Raw genomic sequence first — 18,732 nt, forward strand, 5'->3', positions numbered from 1 at the left:
TTTCCAGTCCCTAGGGGTTAAAACTTCATAAGCCAAATTCTGTAATAACATCTTAACATAAGCTGATGTAGCCCCATAAAGACAGCAAGCTTTTTTCAGATGTTTGAGGATTTCTATATCAAAAGGAGTGTATCTTCTACTTTCTTGATCTGAAAGTTGAATCACAGGATACATTCCTATTTTCAAATCAGCTAAGTCCTGTGCTTCTTCGGTGGCTTTTAGTAGTGCCTTTTGTAATCTAGTCATAGGAGGGGATGATTGCTGGGGGGGAGGTGCTGGTAATATCACTGCCCCTCCCTACTCCTCCTCCCTCCATCCAGGAAGGTGAAGTTGATGGGGGGGTGGGGTGTGAAGAACCAATTCCAGTTTAGGTGGGGTTGAAGCTGCCTGTTAAGCGTGAGAATCGCTATGCCCTTCACTAGCCCTTCAACTTCCCTTAAGTCCTCATGCCTTCTGGTGATACTGCCATTAATCTGTCCTTTGTCTTCCTCTTTTTCCTCATACTTCCTCATCTGGCTGCTCTGAAAACTTTCCTTTTTTCTATAACTTGCAGGATTCTTTAAGGCCAATTGTATTATGTTGTATATATAGAATGTTTCCTTGGAAACTGAATGATATTCTTTATCATTGTAGTATTCACATAGTCGATCTCCTACCAGCTTCCAATTATCTAGCCCTATTTCTTCTTCCTTTAATAACCAAGGGGACGTACATTCTAATGTACCCGACAGTTTAGAGATCTGCTCCCAAGTTACAATTAAACCTTGTCCCTTTATCATCTTAAGTATGCTTTCTATAGTGCCTATGGAGGCGAGGGTGGAGGTGGAGCTAGGGATGGGGGAGAATCTTTTCCTATTTCACTTAGAAAAGATTACTAGTTTAGCTCTTAACAAAATAAGTTCCCTGTTTGTCTATTAAAATACTCACCCTATTTCCTGGTTACCAGGGGACTTCTTCAGTGAAATTAGGGTCCTTGGTCCACATGTTGGGCACCAAATGTGAAAACTCAGTTAGCACCTTGGATACCTTAGAATCAGCTGGAGTCAGGATAAGTAAAAGTCCTTGGTCTTTATTCTTGGTCTTTAGGGATAGAAGTGAAGGGAATGGACACAGGATCTCCACAACCTTCCTTCTCCTCCTCCACCACCAAAGTGACTCTGGCTTGTTTTACTCCACCCCTTAATTCCTCCTACAATTCTCTGTATATACCAAAAGATAGAGCCAGCACAGAATAGTGGGAAGGGCCATTTTCCAAGCATATGCTAATAGAATATTGTCCAATCTGTAATTAGCACTCTAAATGCTTGGTTATCCGACCCCAGTACATCAACTTAGAGTTTCAGTCCTTTACAATGCTGGAAAAGGTTGAACAATAGGGTCTCTGAAAAGTATGAATGACATACCTGTAAGTTTGATCTGAGTTACTGATATTTAGTCCATCATTTTCTTCAGTCTTTAGACAATCAACAAAACGACAAATCAACTCCTGATTTGTATCATACTTTAACATATTTAACATGTATTGGTTAACCTGCCATCTGGGGGAAGAGGGTGTGGAGGGAAGGAGGGGAAAAGTTGGAACAAAAGGTTTTGCAACTGTCAATGCTGAAAAATTACCTATGCATATATGTTGTAAATTAAAAGCTATATAATTAAAAAAAAAAAGAAATGAGGCTTTTATCAGAACCTTTGGATGTAAAAATATTTTCCTAGTGGATTGCTTCCCTTCTAATCTTATCTGCATTAGTTTTGTTTCTACAAAAACTTCTTAACTTAATATAATCAAAAATTTCTATTTTGTGATCAATAATGATCTCTAATTCTTCTTTGGTCATAAATTCCTTCCTCCTCCACAGCTCTGAGAGGTAAACTATCCTATGTTCTTCTAATTTGTTTATAATCTCATTCTTCATGTCTAGAGCATGAACCCATTTTAACCTTATGTTGGTATACAGTGTTAAGGATGGGTCAATGCCTAGTTTCTGCCATACTAATTTCCAGTTTTCCCAGCAGTTTTTGTCAAATAATGAATTCTTATCCCAAAATTTGGGATCTTTGGGTTTGTCAAACACTAGATTGCTATTTTTATTCACTATCTTGCCCTGTGAACCTAACCTATGCCACTGATCAACTAGTCTGTTTCTTAGCCAATATCAAATGGTTTTGGTGACCGCTGCTTTATAATATAGTTTTAAATCTGCTAGGCCACCTTTATTTGCTTTTTTACCCCATTAATTCCCTTGAAATTATTGATCTTTTGTTCTTCCAGATGAATTTTGTTATTTTTTTCTAGGTCAATAAAATAATTTCTTGGGAATTTGATTGGTATATACTAAATAAATATATTGGTTTAGGTAGTATTGTCGTCTTTATTATATTTGCTCGACCTATTCAAGAGCACTTAATAGTTTTCCAATTGTTTAGATCTGACTTTATTTGTGTGGAAAGTGTTTTGTAGTTTTGCTCATATAGTTCCTGACTTTCCTTTGGCAGATAGATTCCCAAATATTTTATGCTATTGCCAGTTATTTTAAATGGAATTTCTCTTTGTATCTCTAGCTGTTGGATTTTGTTAGTGATGTATAAAAATGCTGAGGATTTATGTGGATTTATTTTGCATCCTGCAACTTTACTAAAATTGTGGATTATTTCTAATAGTTTTTTAGTTGATTCTCTAGATGTTTATATGTGTGTATATATGTATGTGTATGTATTCCCTAATTACATGTAAAGATAATGTTTAATACTCTTTTAAAAAAATTTCAAATTTCAAAATCCCTCCCCTAAGCTTTATTTTCCCTTTCCCCGAGGGGGCAAGCAATTTGATATAGGTTATACATGGGCAATCACACAAAACATATATCCATATTATTCATGCTGTGAAAGAAGACATGGTGGGAACAACTTTCTAGGAAGCTCGACAAACTAAGGAATGTCCAAAGGGGATGTCCTGGATGGGAGAGGGCTTTGAGGTCACATCATGGGAAGATTCCCTGAGGTTACTGACAATGTCTGCCTTGGAGAAGAAAGGACATGGGGAATTCTATGATAAGAGGCTGTCACCTGGAAAAGTGATTTTGTTGGTTCCAGAGAATCCAACCCAGAGCAATGGATGCAAGCTGATGATGAGTTTATTTGGATTTTGTAAAAAGGGGGAGAAATCCTAATATTTGGGCTATCCCAAAATGGAATGGGACTGCTGAGGAGGTGATGGATTGTTTTATCAAAGATTGACGATTTGTTTGGGGACATGGCAGGGAGATTCTTATCTGGGTATAGGTTAGATCATTAGGGAGATTCTGATATCCCATCTGAGGCTGAGATGACATAGCTCTAGAATGGACAGTGTGATTTAGTGGAATGTACGTTGGACTTAGATGCATAGTCTGGCTCTGCAAGTGAGCCAGTGGATCTGAGCAAGTAAATTAACCTCTCAGATTCAGCTTCTTTATCAGGTGAGATGGGATGGGTTTTGTGGCAATGGGGGTAAATTGAATGGGCACTTCTGATTTCACAGGGTTGTTGTGAAGAAAATGCATTAAAAGCTTTGAAAAGAGGTATTGTTTGAGTCATTTTCATTTTTGCCATTTCCTTCTCCAGTTCATTTTACAGATGAATAAACTGAGGCAGAGGGTAAAATGACTTCCTCAGGATCACATGGCTAGTGAGTGTCTGAGACTGTATTGATTTCAGGTCTTCTTGACTCTAGGACCAATGATTGTAGTCACTGAGCCACCTAGTTAGGAGTAATAGCGGCCAGATTGCTGGATTCTATTGCATGCTCTTAATTAGCACTGTGATCCTGAGCAATTGTTGATGTTTTGGCCAGAAACCCTGAGGATCTTCCTCTCACAGAATGATTTTTTTTTTTTTTTTTTTTTTAGTTAAAAAGGCCATTTTAAGCCACATTTTACTTACCTTGTCTTAATCACTGAATGTTAAGTTTTGCCTCAGTCAGACTGAGACCTATTAAAGACTTTAGCTTAAAAAGGCCAAGGTCTCCCACTGCATCCAGGTCCATCTTCAATCGTCCTGATCTATTTCTTGCCACTGGACCCAAAAAGCTCAGAAGGGAAAGTCAGACAGGTGACCTTGCACAGCCCTCCCTCACTGAAATCTAACTCAATTGCAAGAAAAGACATCACTTGGCAGATGTCATGGTTGTCTTCCCGAATGATCCTGAACAAATTATTTAACCTCTGTTTGCCTCAGTTTCCTCATTTGTAAAGTGAGGATAATAGTACTTATCTCTCAGGTTGAAAAGGTAAAAATGAATTGACACATATATTTTGTAAAACAAAGAGTTATGTTAATGCTAGTCATTATTGTTAAGTTGAGTTTTAATGTATGTCATGGACAAATTGTTCTGTTGACATTGGAGCCCTTGGTAAGAACTTAAAAGACTTGGACAACAGGTGACGCTCTTATCTTTTAAGACTGTAAAAAACTACATGAAGTGACTTATTATTATTGTTACTGAGTACTGGGACCTGGCTCAGTGTCACAGAAGTGCCATATTCAAATTCAGATTATCTATCTGGAGATCACAGTGGAGACCTAACTTCCAGTCAGGGTACCAGTCCTGAAAACAACCCCGCTATGTGATGATTAATTGTGGCTTGTTGGATAAGATGTTCTCTAGCAGAGCAAAAAGGCCCAATTCAACACTAGTTAGGACCATGATTTTACTTTTTTATTATTTTTATTAAAGCTTTTTATTTTCAAAACATATGTGTGGATAATTGATTGATCCTTGCAAAATCTTGTGTTCCAAATTTCCCCTTCCTTCCCCCAACCCCTTTCCCCATATGGCAAGTAATCTGATACAGGTTAAACATGTGCAATTCTTCTATACTTATTTTTACAACTATGATTTTACTTTTTAGAATAAGGAAATCAATATCAAATCTTATCGTCTTCAAATCCTGGCAGATAATAGTTGCTCAATAAATATTAAGGGTAGTTAGGTGGCGCAGTTGATGGAGTGCTAGACTTAGGAGTCAGAAATCTCATTTCCCTGAGTACAGCCTCAGACATTCGCTCTGTGATTCTGGGTAAGCCACTTAACCCTACTTGCCTCTGTAGTTTCATCTGTAAAATAAGCTGGAGAAGGAAATGGCAAACTTTTTCAGTTTCTCTACTGAGAAAACCCCAAAGGGTCATGAAAAGTCCTATACAACTGAAACATGATTTAACAGATTCATATTCATTAACATCACTAACAATTCATATATGTTGAATGAACTTTCAAGATGCTTTAAAATTTATAATCCCAAGGTAGAAAGGAATAATACTTGCAATTAACTCTAAACTAATGGGTATCGGAAGATACTTGGCCCTGAAGCTATTAGAAGGTACAAATTGATTGACAGGATCAATGCTAAGGTTAGGTAAGAAAGGGAGGAGGCAGATCAATCTGTTCAGTCCTTGGAAGCTAGACTGTGTCAGGATACCTCCTTCATTCTATGCCTTCTTCTCTTTTCATCCTAATTTGCTTTTCCCTTTAGTTAGTCATAACATTCTTCTCAAAAAACATTAATAATAGTAACAAGCAGTAACTGCTTTCTCTCAAGTTTCTATGACTTTTCAATTGCCGCATCTTTATGGTCTTCTCTGTCCTCATATTCCTTGACCTGGCTGCAGTATTTACCATTGGTCACTCTCTTCTCTCTAGGCTTTTTGTGGCATTCCCCTCTCCAGGTTCTCCTACGGGGCTGACTGCTCTTTCCCATACCATGCCTTTACCTGTGGATGCTCCTTAAAATGCCCTATGTCATCTCTCTTTAGACTTTCTTGGTAACTTCAGCTCCCAAGGGGTTTTATCATCTTCATACAGATGACTCCCAGATGTATATATCCAGTCCCACATCTCTCCACTGATCTTTAGACCCACATCACCAAATTGCCTATTGCCCCAGAGGCATCTGAAACGCGGCTTACATTCATCATTTCCCCTTCTTCCTTCCAAACTTCGATATCCCTGTTGAAGGCACCACCATTCTTTCCTATCTCCCAGTTTTAAAGGGTTGGCTTTATTCCCTCCTGCTCATTCTCCCTTATGCTAAATATGCAGGTTTTTAAGGCTGATTGTTTCTGCTTCCTAACAGCTTTCACATCTGACCCCTTTCCCTGCTAATAATGATTACTAATTTAATTCTGACCCTCAATATTTCGTCTAAATTCTTTTAACAGCCCCCTAATTGGGCTTCTTGCCCTATTTCTTTCCCCTCCAGTCTATTCTACACAGTGCTGCTAAGGTGATGTTCTTTAAGCACAGATCTTCTGATTATGTCACTCTCCTACTCCCATCATTCTCTTCTCCAACTCCAGGGCATCCCTAATTGTCTTTAGGAGCAAATACAAACCCCACAGTTTAGCTTTATAAGCCCTTCACATATTGGACCCAATTTATGGTTCTAACCTTCTTGAACATTACTCTCTCTACGTTTTTGTGATCCAGCAACCCAACCTTCTCTCACATCCATTTCCTATGCCCTGGCCGATCCCCACACCTGGAATGCACTTCCCCTCCATGAGTTTGCTTTCAAGATGCAGCTCAAAGACCACCTTTTATTTGAACCTTTTCCTCAGCCTCTATGAATACTAGTTTGTTAATTTATTTAACTATTGTTTATTCTAATTCTGCAATACTTATATATGTTTTCTCCTTTTTTATAATGTGAGCTCCTTCTAAGTACAGATAACTTGCCTAGGATCACATGGCTAGTATTTGTCAAAAGTGCGACTTGAAAACCAGGTCTTCTCAATTCCATCCTGCTCTCACAGATGCCTTTGAATGGAATGCCTATTGAATAACTGAGAGCTACAGAAGGCTTTAAAATTTGCAAATGACTTTACAGATGCAATTCCTTTCCAATCTTACAAAATCCTGTGAACTAGGTACAACAGGTAAAATGATGCCCATTTTATTGATGAGGAAACGGGCTCAGTGGTAAAAGAATATGTCCAAAGTCATAGAGGTGAAAATCTATTCCTTGACTCACATATACATACTTTGGCACTTTGGTACATACATCTCATTGGAGGAAGTAGGCAGTACTGGCTCATAGAGATGAAGAGATGACCTTGATTCAGAACCTAGGGCTTCCATCCAGTGCACTGTACACTCTCATATTGAATCAGAATCCTGGAATCATGTCAATGACTGAACTGCGTTTGGGAAGCAGGACAAGAGGCCATGAAGGAGAGAAAGCATGGGAAAGGAGAAAGAAACTAAGCCAAGAGAAAGGCAAGACCATTGGGTCTGGGGAGCCAGACTTGGGTTGTGGTTTTAATCTGACATTGAGATGACCTCCAAGAAGTCATTTCTCCTTTTGCTCACATGCAAAATGACTTCCATTTCTTCCTGCTCTGACATTTAGATTTCACTAAATCTCAATTCTCATCTTCTCCCCTCTTTCCCCAATTGTTTTGTCTTTGCCATTTATTCAATTTCATCTGCCAGATGTGATTCGTTCATTTTTTCCATCCTTAAAATTTGAAGTTCAGAAATAAGAATCTGCAAGTTGTGTTCTGCTTTGAGGAGTCTGTGCGAAGGTTTCTGCCTATTTTTTGAACCAAGGGCATGCATGAACACAGCCTCATTAGAACTCCCTGTAAAAGCCTTGAAAGGGCCCCAGTGTAAATGAGGGGAAAAGACAAACATTTGATCTCCAAACTGAGCTTCTTTAGAAATCAAGACAGATTACCATAAAATTTATTTCACCTGTTTTATTTTCTCACATTGGGAGTAGCAAAGGTGGAAAAATTTACTCAGCTGGGCATGGATAAATTCTTGGTTTTGTTACCATCAGGGTCAAAGCCTTCAGTTAGCCCAAATTCTTCATTTTTAAACTCTAGGACAAGCAAATATTTTCTTTGGAATTTGTAACCATTTCCAAGGAAATCTGGCAAAACAGGAGCATCAACTTCCCCCTGCTTGCTGCCACCTATAATTAGCTGCTATGATAGCACTCAGCAATTTCATTTTCCTGCTGGGGTAAGAACAAATCACAAATAGTCAGAGTGCACAAAAATTTATTTACAAAAAAATCCAAATTACATATAATACAGACTTTTTACACACAAGAAAACATAACAGCTTTTATTTTATTATTTTATACTACCAGAAGGTAAAGAAAAATATTTATTTTTAATAAACCACCTATTCATTTTCATCTATTGTTATACAAAGTTGTAGGTCATGCACAATTCTTTACAGTTTTAAAATGTTTTGCTAAGTGCAAATACTAAATTCCTCTTTCCACCATTAAGGCAAGTAAAATGGGACTCTAACTGGGGAAGGGTGGAGCCTTGCTCACCGTGGAGACCTTTCCTGCAGGCAGCTGCCTCAGTCTGAGAGCTAGATAGCCATGACTGCGGCATAAAAGGAACCAAATTGTTCAATGCAGAGCCTGCAAGATCAGGAGGGCTTTTGTTTGCTTTTGCTTTATTTTCCAGGAGCTGGGCTAATCACTTTGGACTTTCTGTCATTTTTATCTGTGCACATGATTGCTTGCCAGTGGGATGGGATCAAATCTCTTTGGCCTCTTCAATAACCCCTCACTACAGTGCAGGGCAGAGAGACGATTCTCTGCAACAATATGCCTCCCAAAGAGCGAGCCCTGGGAGAGAATGAGTTTTAGCTCAGAGAAAATCGTTCCCACTGACAAACAGAACAAGGCAATCCTAAAACTAGGTGGTAGTAACCACACCATCAAAAACAACCACTTGCCCAATTCCTTTTCATTTCTTTGAAGCTCCCCCACCTCATCTGTGACTTGGAAATATTCACTCTGCAAGTTTTGTAAAACTAGGTAGCTAACAATAAGGAAAAAGAGTTTCTGTCTGCTTAAAATCCAAATATCATCTGGAGCATGAACAGAGTTAAGTCAAGTCGGCTGTTGGGATTTCCTATTGCAGACTGCAAGAGTTCATCACCAAGAAGACTTAAGAGTTAGGAGGGACCAAAAAAGTCACCTAGCCCAACCCCATCATTTTACAGATGAGGAATCTGAGACCCAGCAAGGTCACGTGACTTGCATACCGTCACACAGGCAGTGCCAGGATTGAATTCAGGTCTCCCGACTCCAAATCCTGTGCTCTTTCCACATCATGTCGCTTCAACATTTTGAGTAGAATCAATGGTGGATGTCAAGCATTATTCCCAGCTAAGAGAGCACAACTACACACAAATCAAGACAGCCAAAGCAGTGGTTTCCAAGGATAGGGAAGGATTTGTCCAGGCTTTACACAGGCCTGTCTTCCATATGCTACCCTAAAAATTATCCACCTTTCCCCAACTGTTATAGAGCCAAATGTTTTTCTGTCTCATTCCCCAAATTTAACATGTTAACATACACACTGCAAAGCAATGTAAATGAACAGAAACTATAAAATAAAAGGTTTAATGAAGGTGATGGCTCATTGGACTCACTCTTCTTGGGTGGTTCTGCACATGTCATTTGCCACATACTGCCTTCTAAATCTACTGCACAGCCTTGCTGGACAGCACATGCATGTAGGTGCATGCACAAATCTCCTCACATGAGATCTAGGGCAAAAACAAACACTGCCAATGGAAAACTGACACTTTAATCTGGATGAGGCAGCTTGCTGAAAAGGAAATCCTGGCTCAGTGACTTTCCAAATCTGAAATCCTCCTCCATGGTCCCTACAACCATTGTCACAAAGGAAGTTACTGGGGGAACCTAATTTTAAAATTCTTAATGAAATGAGCTCCTGTGCTCAGAAATAAATCAATCTATTGCCCCGGAAGGCACATCCGTGACACATGATGTATGTCACAAAAATACCGATGGAAAAGGCACTGGGTATTAGGGCTGGACCTCAGGCAGATAAATAGGCATGTCCCTCAAAATGATTATCAAATGGAAATCTGTAAGGGAACAACTGCACCTGAGGGAAAGGAAGAGAATCTAGAGTTCTTCCTAAAGATACAGATACAAATCTGGATCATAAGCCCTCCTTTCAAAATTCTTCCCTGCTCTCTCATCTGTCACATCTCTTGAACCAAGTATAAGATAACTTTCATTCTTCAAAAACTAAGTCTTACTAGATCAACATTTGGAAAGGCAGAAGAATGAAAAGGCATTTCTTTGGAAAGGGGACATTTTTCTTTCTGATCTTTGAAGCACAACTAATTGGTTGATGCATGACATCTCAATCACTAATAAACTAGATAGTTCTATTCTGGATAACAGGAAAATGTATTCTTGTCCAAAGTCCCCTGATTTCATATTTTAATAATTAGGTGTTTGACGTACCAATGCCAACAGGCATAGTTGGAAGAGTATCCTTGCTAATAACAGGGAGGCCTTTATTGTTGTGACAATGATGCTTGAAATAGAAATAGAAAGGAGTATAATGACGCATACATTTCCATTGAACATTTGTTATTGGTTTTTTTTTTTTTTTTGGGGGGGAAACCTAACATTTATGAGTAAAGTCTCCAGCAGACCCCAGTAACTGATGTGCTGGATTCACTAGGGGAATTGAAGCAAGTGGATTGGCAACAAAATGTTTTAGCTTATACATAGAAAGCTGATGGGGGGAAAAAAAAAAAAAGGAAAATAATTTTCTAATTTTCCAAATCTGTGGAGTGGGAGAAATTGTAGGGAAGAAAAAGTAAGCTATTCAGCAGGCAATGGAAGTAGGGGAAAGCTACTGGTTGGACCCTTGCAAGTAAAATGGCTCGTTCTGTGACTAAAATATCATTGCTATAGGCCAGTCTTCCAAACTAAGTTTGGAAAAAGCTGTAGCAGGAAGTACCACAGGTTCTAAAGCCTAAACTGCAAGCTATATTCTAGAGCCAGAAGTCAAGACTTTTCCAGAGGGAAAGACTTCAGAAATGTTAATAACTAAGACCTACACATGAGCACTTATCACATTAACATCAAGAGGAAATTAGATACACAAAAAGAAGAGGGATGCTCAGTCTTCTCTCCCGCCCCTCTTTAAGTACAGTGTAACAGCATGCTGGCCTGCCTGCCCCTGGTTGTCCAAGGGAACATCTTTTACGGTAAGGTGCAGTTTTAACCTGAATAAAGACCAGCTAAGCAGCATTCAGAAATTTACATCCCTATATAGACTTTTTCTCCTTTCTCAATATATAAACAAAACTTAGCAGCAAAAGTTGAGAAATAGTTAATCATGTGGTTCTGACGTCACTAAAGATTATCCCAGCACTAGGCAGAAGAGTCAAGAGGAGGCCCAAAGAGAGCAATATTACAATCCAGACATTGACTGTTCCAGGTAAATACTGGGAGAAATCTTTCAATACAACTAAAGAAATTTAAGACCAGCTCTTTGTAATAACCTGGATTGGAAGAGCTGATTCTAGAAAAGTGGATTTTCCAGGAAAAAGACCAGTAGGGTATAGATAATCAGAGAAGAATGGGACAAACAAATCAAGTCAGAAGTTTATTTCCAAAGTCCCAAACAGTAATATTATTATTTAGTGATTTTTTTTTTTTTGAGGCAGTAGAAAGGGGAGACGATGGGGGGTTGAAGGGAAGAAAGAAAATCTTTCTGGATGAACTATACTTGTAGTGCAAGTTTCACACTCAAGAGGTAAGATGAAATCCAGCACCAATATTTGGGAATCTCAACCTTTTCATCTGTGAAGCCTCTTGTCTTTATAAAGTACCAGTCATTAACATCTTTCCCTACTCAGATGAGGGAATATTCATTTGACTATCCAGTAAACCCCCTTCCTTTTGACTATGTGACAAAGCTGATATGGCTGGGACCACTCCACTCATTCCCAGAACGAGAAGAGGGCACTCTTGGCAAAGTTACAATGGGACTGGGGCTTTAACTCCATAGCTGATGGAGCGCAGGATGAGTAGCAGTGTCTCTTCCTAGAAGATTCAGACAGGAGTGCTTGAGAAACTACTAGTATAATTTTAGCCTAAAGTAAGCAGTGGAGTCTTATTCTGCTCAACCAGGAAGTGCTGAGCTAAGACGAAGGAAAGTCATTTACCTTCCTTAATTACACCTGGTTATCCACTGATCTGCAATTAGAGGTCAAACATCTCATTGCAAAATGTGGTCCTTTGTACTCTTATTAATAAGAGTGCACACATTGGCTATTCATCATAAGGGGAGTTCCTAATGAACCACCACCTATCTTCTCTCTCTTCTACATATGAATTGTCTTGAATGTACTTTCATATTTTAATTAACTAGGAAAGTACAAGTCCCAATTTAATTAGAAAACTTAAGAAATTCTCCTTTCCTGTAGTGAGACTTTCCTGTTGTCTGTTCTGATCAGGGACAGGCAAAGCGACTTTTCTGTCACCTTACTCTGTCTCCTTTAGGACAATTTCTGAAGAATTAATAGACAGCACAGGGTTGTCATGCTTACTGACAAGTTATGTGCTGTGCTGGTCATTTTCCGGCAGGATAGATTTTACTTCCCTCTCCTTCCTGAAATCCTTGAGCCCAAAATCAAAAAGGCAAATCCTGTTACTGGTATCCAAGGAATGCTGGGCTCTTCTATTCTCCTTAGCTGTACTTAAAAGAGCAGTGGACTACTTAGACTTTTAAATACAGGAAAAGGCAAGATAAGTAGAGAGGGGGAGGGAGGGAGAGAGAAAGAGAGAAAGACAGAAAGAGACAGAAACAGAGAGACAGAAAGGGGACTCTGGGGAGATTTTGGGGCCTAGGGAGGTTTCTCTATTAACACTATCAAAGAAAAGGAAAATTGGCCCCAAATTAGTCATGTTTGGCAGCCCAATCTGTAAACTTCCACCTCTATGGGCTCAGCAGCAGTTACTACTTTTAGGGGAAAAAAAGTGGGGTAAACATCTGAACTAGGCTGTGTATCTTTAACACACACACCCCCCTCCCCACCATGAAATTTAACTGGGGGAGATTTTCAGGCTGCTCCTTTCAGTTCTGTGGAATAATGAAGGGAGTTAGGAGGAGAGTTGTTAACACAGGATGGCCCTCCTCGGCAGTGCTTCCACTTCAGGTATCTATCCCACCTGTCAAAACCGATGGCGTGGCTGAGGACCAAAGTGCATAGGTAAGTTGTGCTCCAGTGGGACATTGATTGGGGGAAATTCATAGTTCACTCGCATATTTGGCAGAGGAGGAACATAGGGGGCAGGGATGGGGCCTAAATTGAGGGGAATATTGTTGAACATGGGACGGACAGGAGGCAGAGGGAAGGGTGGGTGAACAAAGGGATAAGGAGGGATCCTGGCTTGGTGAAGATTTTGTGGAACAGGTCTTGGGATGACTTCAATCCTCTGGAGTTTTTCAGGAGCTGCCTCCATGGGGGGCCCAATCCTTTTGAAGTTGTTCTCTGAAAAGGAGAAGTGATTTTTAGAAAAAAAGACAAGTCAAAACTCAGGCCTCAGTAGTTCTAAGAGAAATGGTTGCCTCTTCCAGAGGTTGTGCTGTGATTTGGGCTCTGAGTGTATGCATGGCTCCTATATATGAAGATCAGGTGAAATTATGTAAGGTAATGAAAGTGGCTCCATAGCAAACACTATAGAATACACATACCCAAATGAGTGCAAATGTTCAAAATATTCATCTTGGGAAGCCATATACTCGTTTTACTTTTGTTCCATTCAACAGTAATGAAAAAAGGTAAGTTCTGAAGTTCTTTCCAACTCTAAGCCTCAAAGTTTCTTCTTTCAAATCAATCCAGCTCAGGGCAGTGAGGTGGTACAGTGGATAGAGCACCAGCCCTGAAGTCAGAAGGGCCTGAGTTCAAATCTAACCTCAGACACTTAACAGTGCCTAGCTGTGTGACCCTGGGCAAGTCACTTAAGTTGCCTCAGGGGAAAAATATTTCAAATCAATCCAGCTCACCAAGTATTTATTAAGTGATCCCTATGTATCAAGGAATGTGTCAGGCACTAGGGACAGACACAAAGAGAAAATGACATTCTAATGGGAACTACTTTCAGAACCAATCCACAAGCTATACAAAAGTCAAAGGTTATTACTTTGGAGCCACAATTAATTCTGGACAAAAATGTTTTCAACTGGCTTAATCCTTAATCTATGGCTCTGTGTATATGTGTGTATAACAGCTTTGATTCTACATGATTCTTAGCTTTTCCCCATAATTAAATCCACCCTCATTTGAAGAAGATAGGATCCCAATGGAGCAATTCCTGTACTACTGGTTCTGGAAGTTCCAAAAAGACGCTATCAGTATATGGTCTAGTTAAAAGAAGGTGTTATCCCCCAAATTACCCCCATGACCCAAATAAACTAGTTTCATATTATGGTGACACCACATATAAATGATCTTATATGTAGATTCAGTTGAACTTGCCTCAGCAAACCTGGACTTGTGAAGATCTAATCAGGAAAGGCTGACTCCACTTAGAACATATGTTTCCAGTCCTTCCTTTATAATTCACACACACTGATGTTTAAGGATATGGGCACATTAATTCCCTGTGGCTGGAGCTATGAACTCATCCAGCCACTGTTGAGAGCATTGAGAACAATTTGAAATTATGCCCCCAAAACAGGATACAATTAAATTGGACATACCTTTTGATTTAGTCATACTATTACTAACCCTATATACCAAAGAGATCAAAGAAAAAGGAAAAGGATTCATATGTACAAAAATACTTACAGCAACTTTTTTTGTGTAGTAGCAAAGAACTGAAAACTAAGATAGTGCCCATCAACTGGGGAATGGATAAACAAATTGTGGTATGTGATTGTAACGGAATACTATTGTGGTATAAGAAATAAAGGAGGCAGGATTTCGGAGAAAATTGGGAACAGATGCAGAAGATCAATTTATACAATGACAACAATACTGTAAAAACAATCAATTCTGAAAGACTTAGGAACTCTGATCAGCCATGATTTCAGAAGATCCATGATGAAATAAAAAACCTACCTCCTAACAAATGATGGGCTCAAAAATATATGGCTAGTGTGGAAATTTGTTTGTCTTAACTCTATATGTTTATAATGGGTTTTGTTTTTCTTGCTTTCTCCATTTGGGGCTTGGGGAAAGGGGGGGGGAGAGGAGAAAACTGGGGAGAAAAGATGGATTTCTGTTGGAAAAATAATTAATTTAGAAAAGAAATAATTCACCCTCAATCCTCTACACAGAATCTAGGCTAGACTGAAGAACTTGCCTCCATTTTTCTTCTTTTGTTCCTCTTCAGCCTCCTTTTGAATTTCTTGGATGAGCTTCTCATCATCTTCCTAAAAAAATAAATGAATTGGTGAACTTATTAGTAGGGCAGTTAGGCAGTGTAGTGGACAGTCAGCCTAGAGTCAGGAAGACTCAAGTTCAAATTTGACCTCAGATACTTACTAGCTGTGTGACCCCGGGCAAGTCACTTTACCCTGTTTGCCTCAGTTCCTCATCTGTAAAATGAGCTGGAGAAGGAAATGGTAAGCAACTCCAATATCTTTGCCAAGAAAACCCCAAATGGAATCATGAAGAATCAGACACTACTGAAATGACCCGACAACAAAAATAAGCTTGTTAGTTCTTCCAAAGGCAAGTTACACTCAGACTATAACTTTGGCTGAAATAAAGTGGCATAATGGATTAGGGTAACATACCCTGCTGCACTAGATAATCTGGCTGGGTGACAGATGTGTCTAGAATTTTCTTCTATTCATTAACCAAACCAATATTAACAACTTAAGCCCTATCCTTCCCAAATACCATCTCTTGCCCTATTCTGGCAGATATTCCACATTGTAATCCTGCTCATACACAAACAAGTCACAATCAGCCTTGTGAAGGAGTAATGGATCTAACAGCAGAATTCCATTTCTGTAAGGATTTAAGGAAGCTAGACCAGAGCTACCGGTCTGAATGGCAATTCATGTCAACATCTATTTGTTAAGTCCCAATTTTGTTTTTGCTTTTCTCCTTAGCCCAACTAAGCTGGTACAATACACCTAGAGGTTTAAGTGAAACAATTTAGTTAATTAGAAGGCAAAAGATTTATATGATCTGAAAAGAAATCAGAGTATTAGTATTTACTTAATTAATTTAGCTATAAAACACTTTAGAGTTTGATATACATATTGTTTTAAGAAAAGCCCTCAAGAATCTAAAACTGCTGGTTCAGAGGTCTGAATGTACACAAATATTCATAGGTACAAAAGGTGCCTTTGCCAAACTGGTTTTCATTTGTCTGGTGTGAAACGGGGCCTATCTTTGACTAAACTGACAAAGTATATCTGGAAGAAGTATTTTTAACAAGTTGGTTAGAAGGTTTGTGGGAGAGGGAAATCTTTTACAATGGCAACTGCTTTCTGCCTTTCGGAGGAGGAAATCCTATGCTTGTTTTAGGAAAGTAGGGAGCTAGGGAAGAGATGGCTATTACTAGACTCTTCTGTTTCCCTTGATTCCCCAGTGAGGAATGTTTTGAGCAGATGGGTGGGAAAGAGGAGAGGGGAAGAGAATAGAATTGGGGGTTTAAAAGTTGAAGGAAGCTGGATCCCAAAACCAAGATGAAGATAATCATCTCCAAAGTCCATATAATTCACAGTACTAGTAAAGAGCAAGGTTCAGGTTTGCTCCATTATCTGGTAACATGATCTCTTTCTTATTCCTTAGCTGAAGCTCCTATATCATCCTGGGGCTCCCCTTCCAGGAATAGGAACTAAGAATTCTCTTCTCCAGAAATCTTGGTCTGGAACTTGGTTTTGTATATGGATTCTTCCTCTGGGCCCATGAGATTTAGACTTAACATTCTTTGTGATTTTTCCATTGCCATGCTCTATTTTCTCTGGGATTATGTGATTATCTGGAGGTGCCTTAAAGAACTAGACCCCTCAGAATAGTTTAACAGACACAAAAGCAAAATGCAGAGGAACACATAAAAGTAGCTAGGAAAATTCTCTTTGGCCAACTTACATTTTTACAGGTTTACATTTTGAAAGGGAGTGGATTTGTCATAGTTCTTACAACTTTAGCATGGCAGTGAGAAAGATTTTACTTGTTATAATACTTGTTATAATCTTCACTTTTGTGTTTAGCAACAAGTAAAAAAACAAAGTACTATGGCTACATCTAATTCTTACAGTTCCAAATATAAGGCTTATAGGTTGCTATTTAGCCCTTGTTAGATATCACTGATTTGAAGAAAATCCAGTAAGTTTTTAAATGCCAATCTTGCATTAAATATTTAGGTTCCAGGAATAGCTTTGGAGTGTTGCTTTTTAACAGTTAAAACTTAACAAGTCTTAAACCTTTGCTTTGCAATAGCTTAACTGCATTAAAGTCATGGAGATATGAGCATATACTAAATGGCAGAAATATATTAGTTATTAGATATCAACATATGAAGAGATCTTAGAATGAAGAATGCTTTAAAACACAAATATTAATTAGAAAGACATTAGCTTTTGTGGAAAGTGTGCCATATACTTTGTAGGAGGACTTTTCCCTATTATCTACCAACAGTAAAACTAGGCAGCAGCATAATAGTGTAGGTGCAAAAGCACTCTACTGGGAGCTGGCAGTTTTGAGCTCTGGACATTTACCAGTGGGTGTACATAGGCATGTGTCCTTCCCTCTAGAGAACTCAGTCCCCTCCTCTGTAAAACAAAGAGAGTGGGGGTAGGGGAGGGAATTAAGAGAGGTGACTGTTACACTTGAAAAAGCATATGATTCTTAGTAACACGTGTACTATGCCTCAAAAGAAAGATAAGAGGGCTAGAGTTCAAACTCAAATAAGACAAAGATAAAAACACACTAAGCATTTTATTAGCTGCCCTCCCTTTGGCACAGGAGTTCTATCAACTTGATAAAACACAGCTATAGGCAAATTGAAAATAGATTCCAATTTAGATTCATGTCACTACATAAATGTCAAGGAAGTTAGACAATTACCTAAATCAGGAATTTCAAACTTGAGATGTGAGTGCCACCAACAGGACTAAAGCAATTCCCTAAAACTGGCAGGCAGAAAATACAGCAGAAAGGGGAATAGAAAAAAAAAAAAAAAAGCAAATCAAAGGGATAGAGGAAAAAGGTAGAAGTAGAGGTTGAATAGATAGCACCAACAGTTCACTCCAGATATCCTGAATGACACAAATGCCAAGATTGCTTATGATAAGAAATGCATTTTGATTGTTGCCTTCCTAATTATTTTTTCTTGGTTACTAGCTTTATCCAGATAGTTTTCCAGAAGAAAAAAGAGACACATTCTCTAAAGGACTTCTTATTATCATCTAATTTGATTTTAAATGACTTTATTGATTATAATTTCAATTCTAACTAAGAAGCAACTGTGAGAATTTGCAGGGATATAACAAGCCTCTACTTTCTGAATATCATTCTAACTAACAGCAATTTCCCAGCAGTCAGCATCAGTAGACAAACCACATTTTTCCAGTAGCAAAATCTTATACCGTCACATGATGCTTTTGACAGAATCACTAAAGTGTGAGGAAGGAAAAAGAGCTTTTCTTCTCTGTAGAGTTCCAAGGGCTATACATACTCACACATGGGAAAGTGCCAGGCACCACTGAGCTAGGGAACGGATGGACGCACACATGGCATCTGATTGGCTTTGATCACTAGTGATATTTTCATGACAAGTCCAACTGCTCCTGACAAAAATTCTTCAGTGAACACATCCAAATTTTTTCCCTTTAAGCATTCTCTCAAGTGTATCTGAGATACTTGCATAAATGGTTTAGGGTGTTTAGATTTCTAAAAACTTCTGGCTTGCACTACTAACCCGACAG

At 38.8% G+C, this 18,732-nt stretch overlaps 1 protein-coding gene across 3 annotated transcripts in view; it reads right to left on the reverse strand.

The window, feature by feature from the left end:
* Positions 1 to 10,092: 10,092 nt before the first annotated feature.
* RNF216 (ring finger protein 216) overlaps positions 10,093 to 18,732 on the reverse strand; it is a 167,936-nt gene continuing 159,296 nt past the window's right edge. For all 3 annotated transcript variants that reach the window (XM_074281240.1, XM_074281241.1, XM_074281242.1), the window contains 2 exons: positions 15,150 to 15,219; positions 10,093 to 13,333 (listed from right to left, as the gene is read on the reverse strand). In XM_074281240.1, the coding sequence (XP_074137341.1) occupies positions 13,014 to 13,333; positions 15,150 to 15,219 (390 nt within the window). In that variant the 3' untranslated portion in view covers positions 10,093 to 13,013. The remainder of the gene's footprint in view (positions 13,334 to 15,149; positions 15,220 to 18,732) is intronic.

This window comes from Sminthopsis crassicaudata, chromosome 1 (assembly GCF_048593235.1).
Source record: "Sminthopsis crassicaudata isolate SCR6 chromosome 1, ASM4859323v1, whole genome shotgun sequence".
NCBI classification, from domain to species: domain Eukaryota; kingdom Metazoa; phylum Chordata; class Mammalia; order Dasyuromorphia; family Dasyuridae; genus Sminthopsis; species Sminthopsis crassicaudata.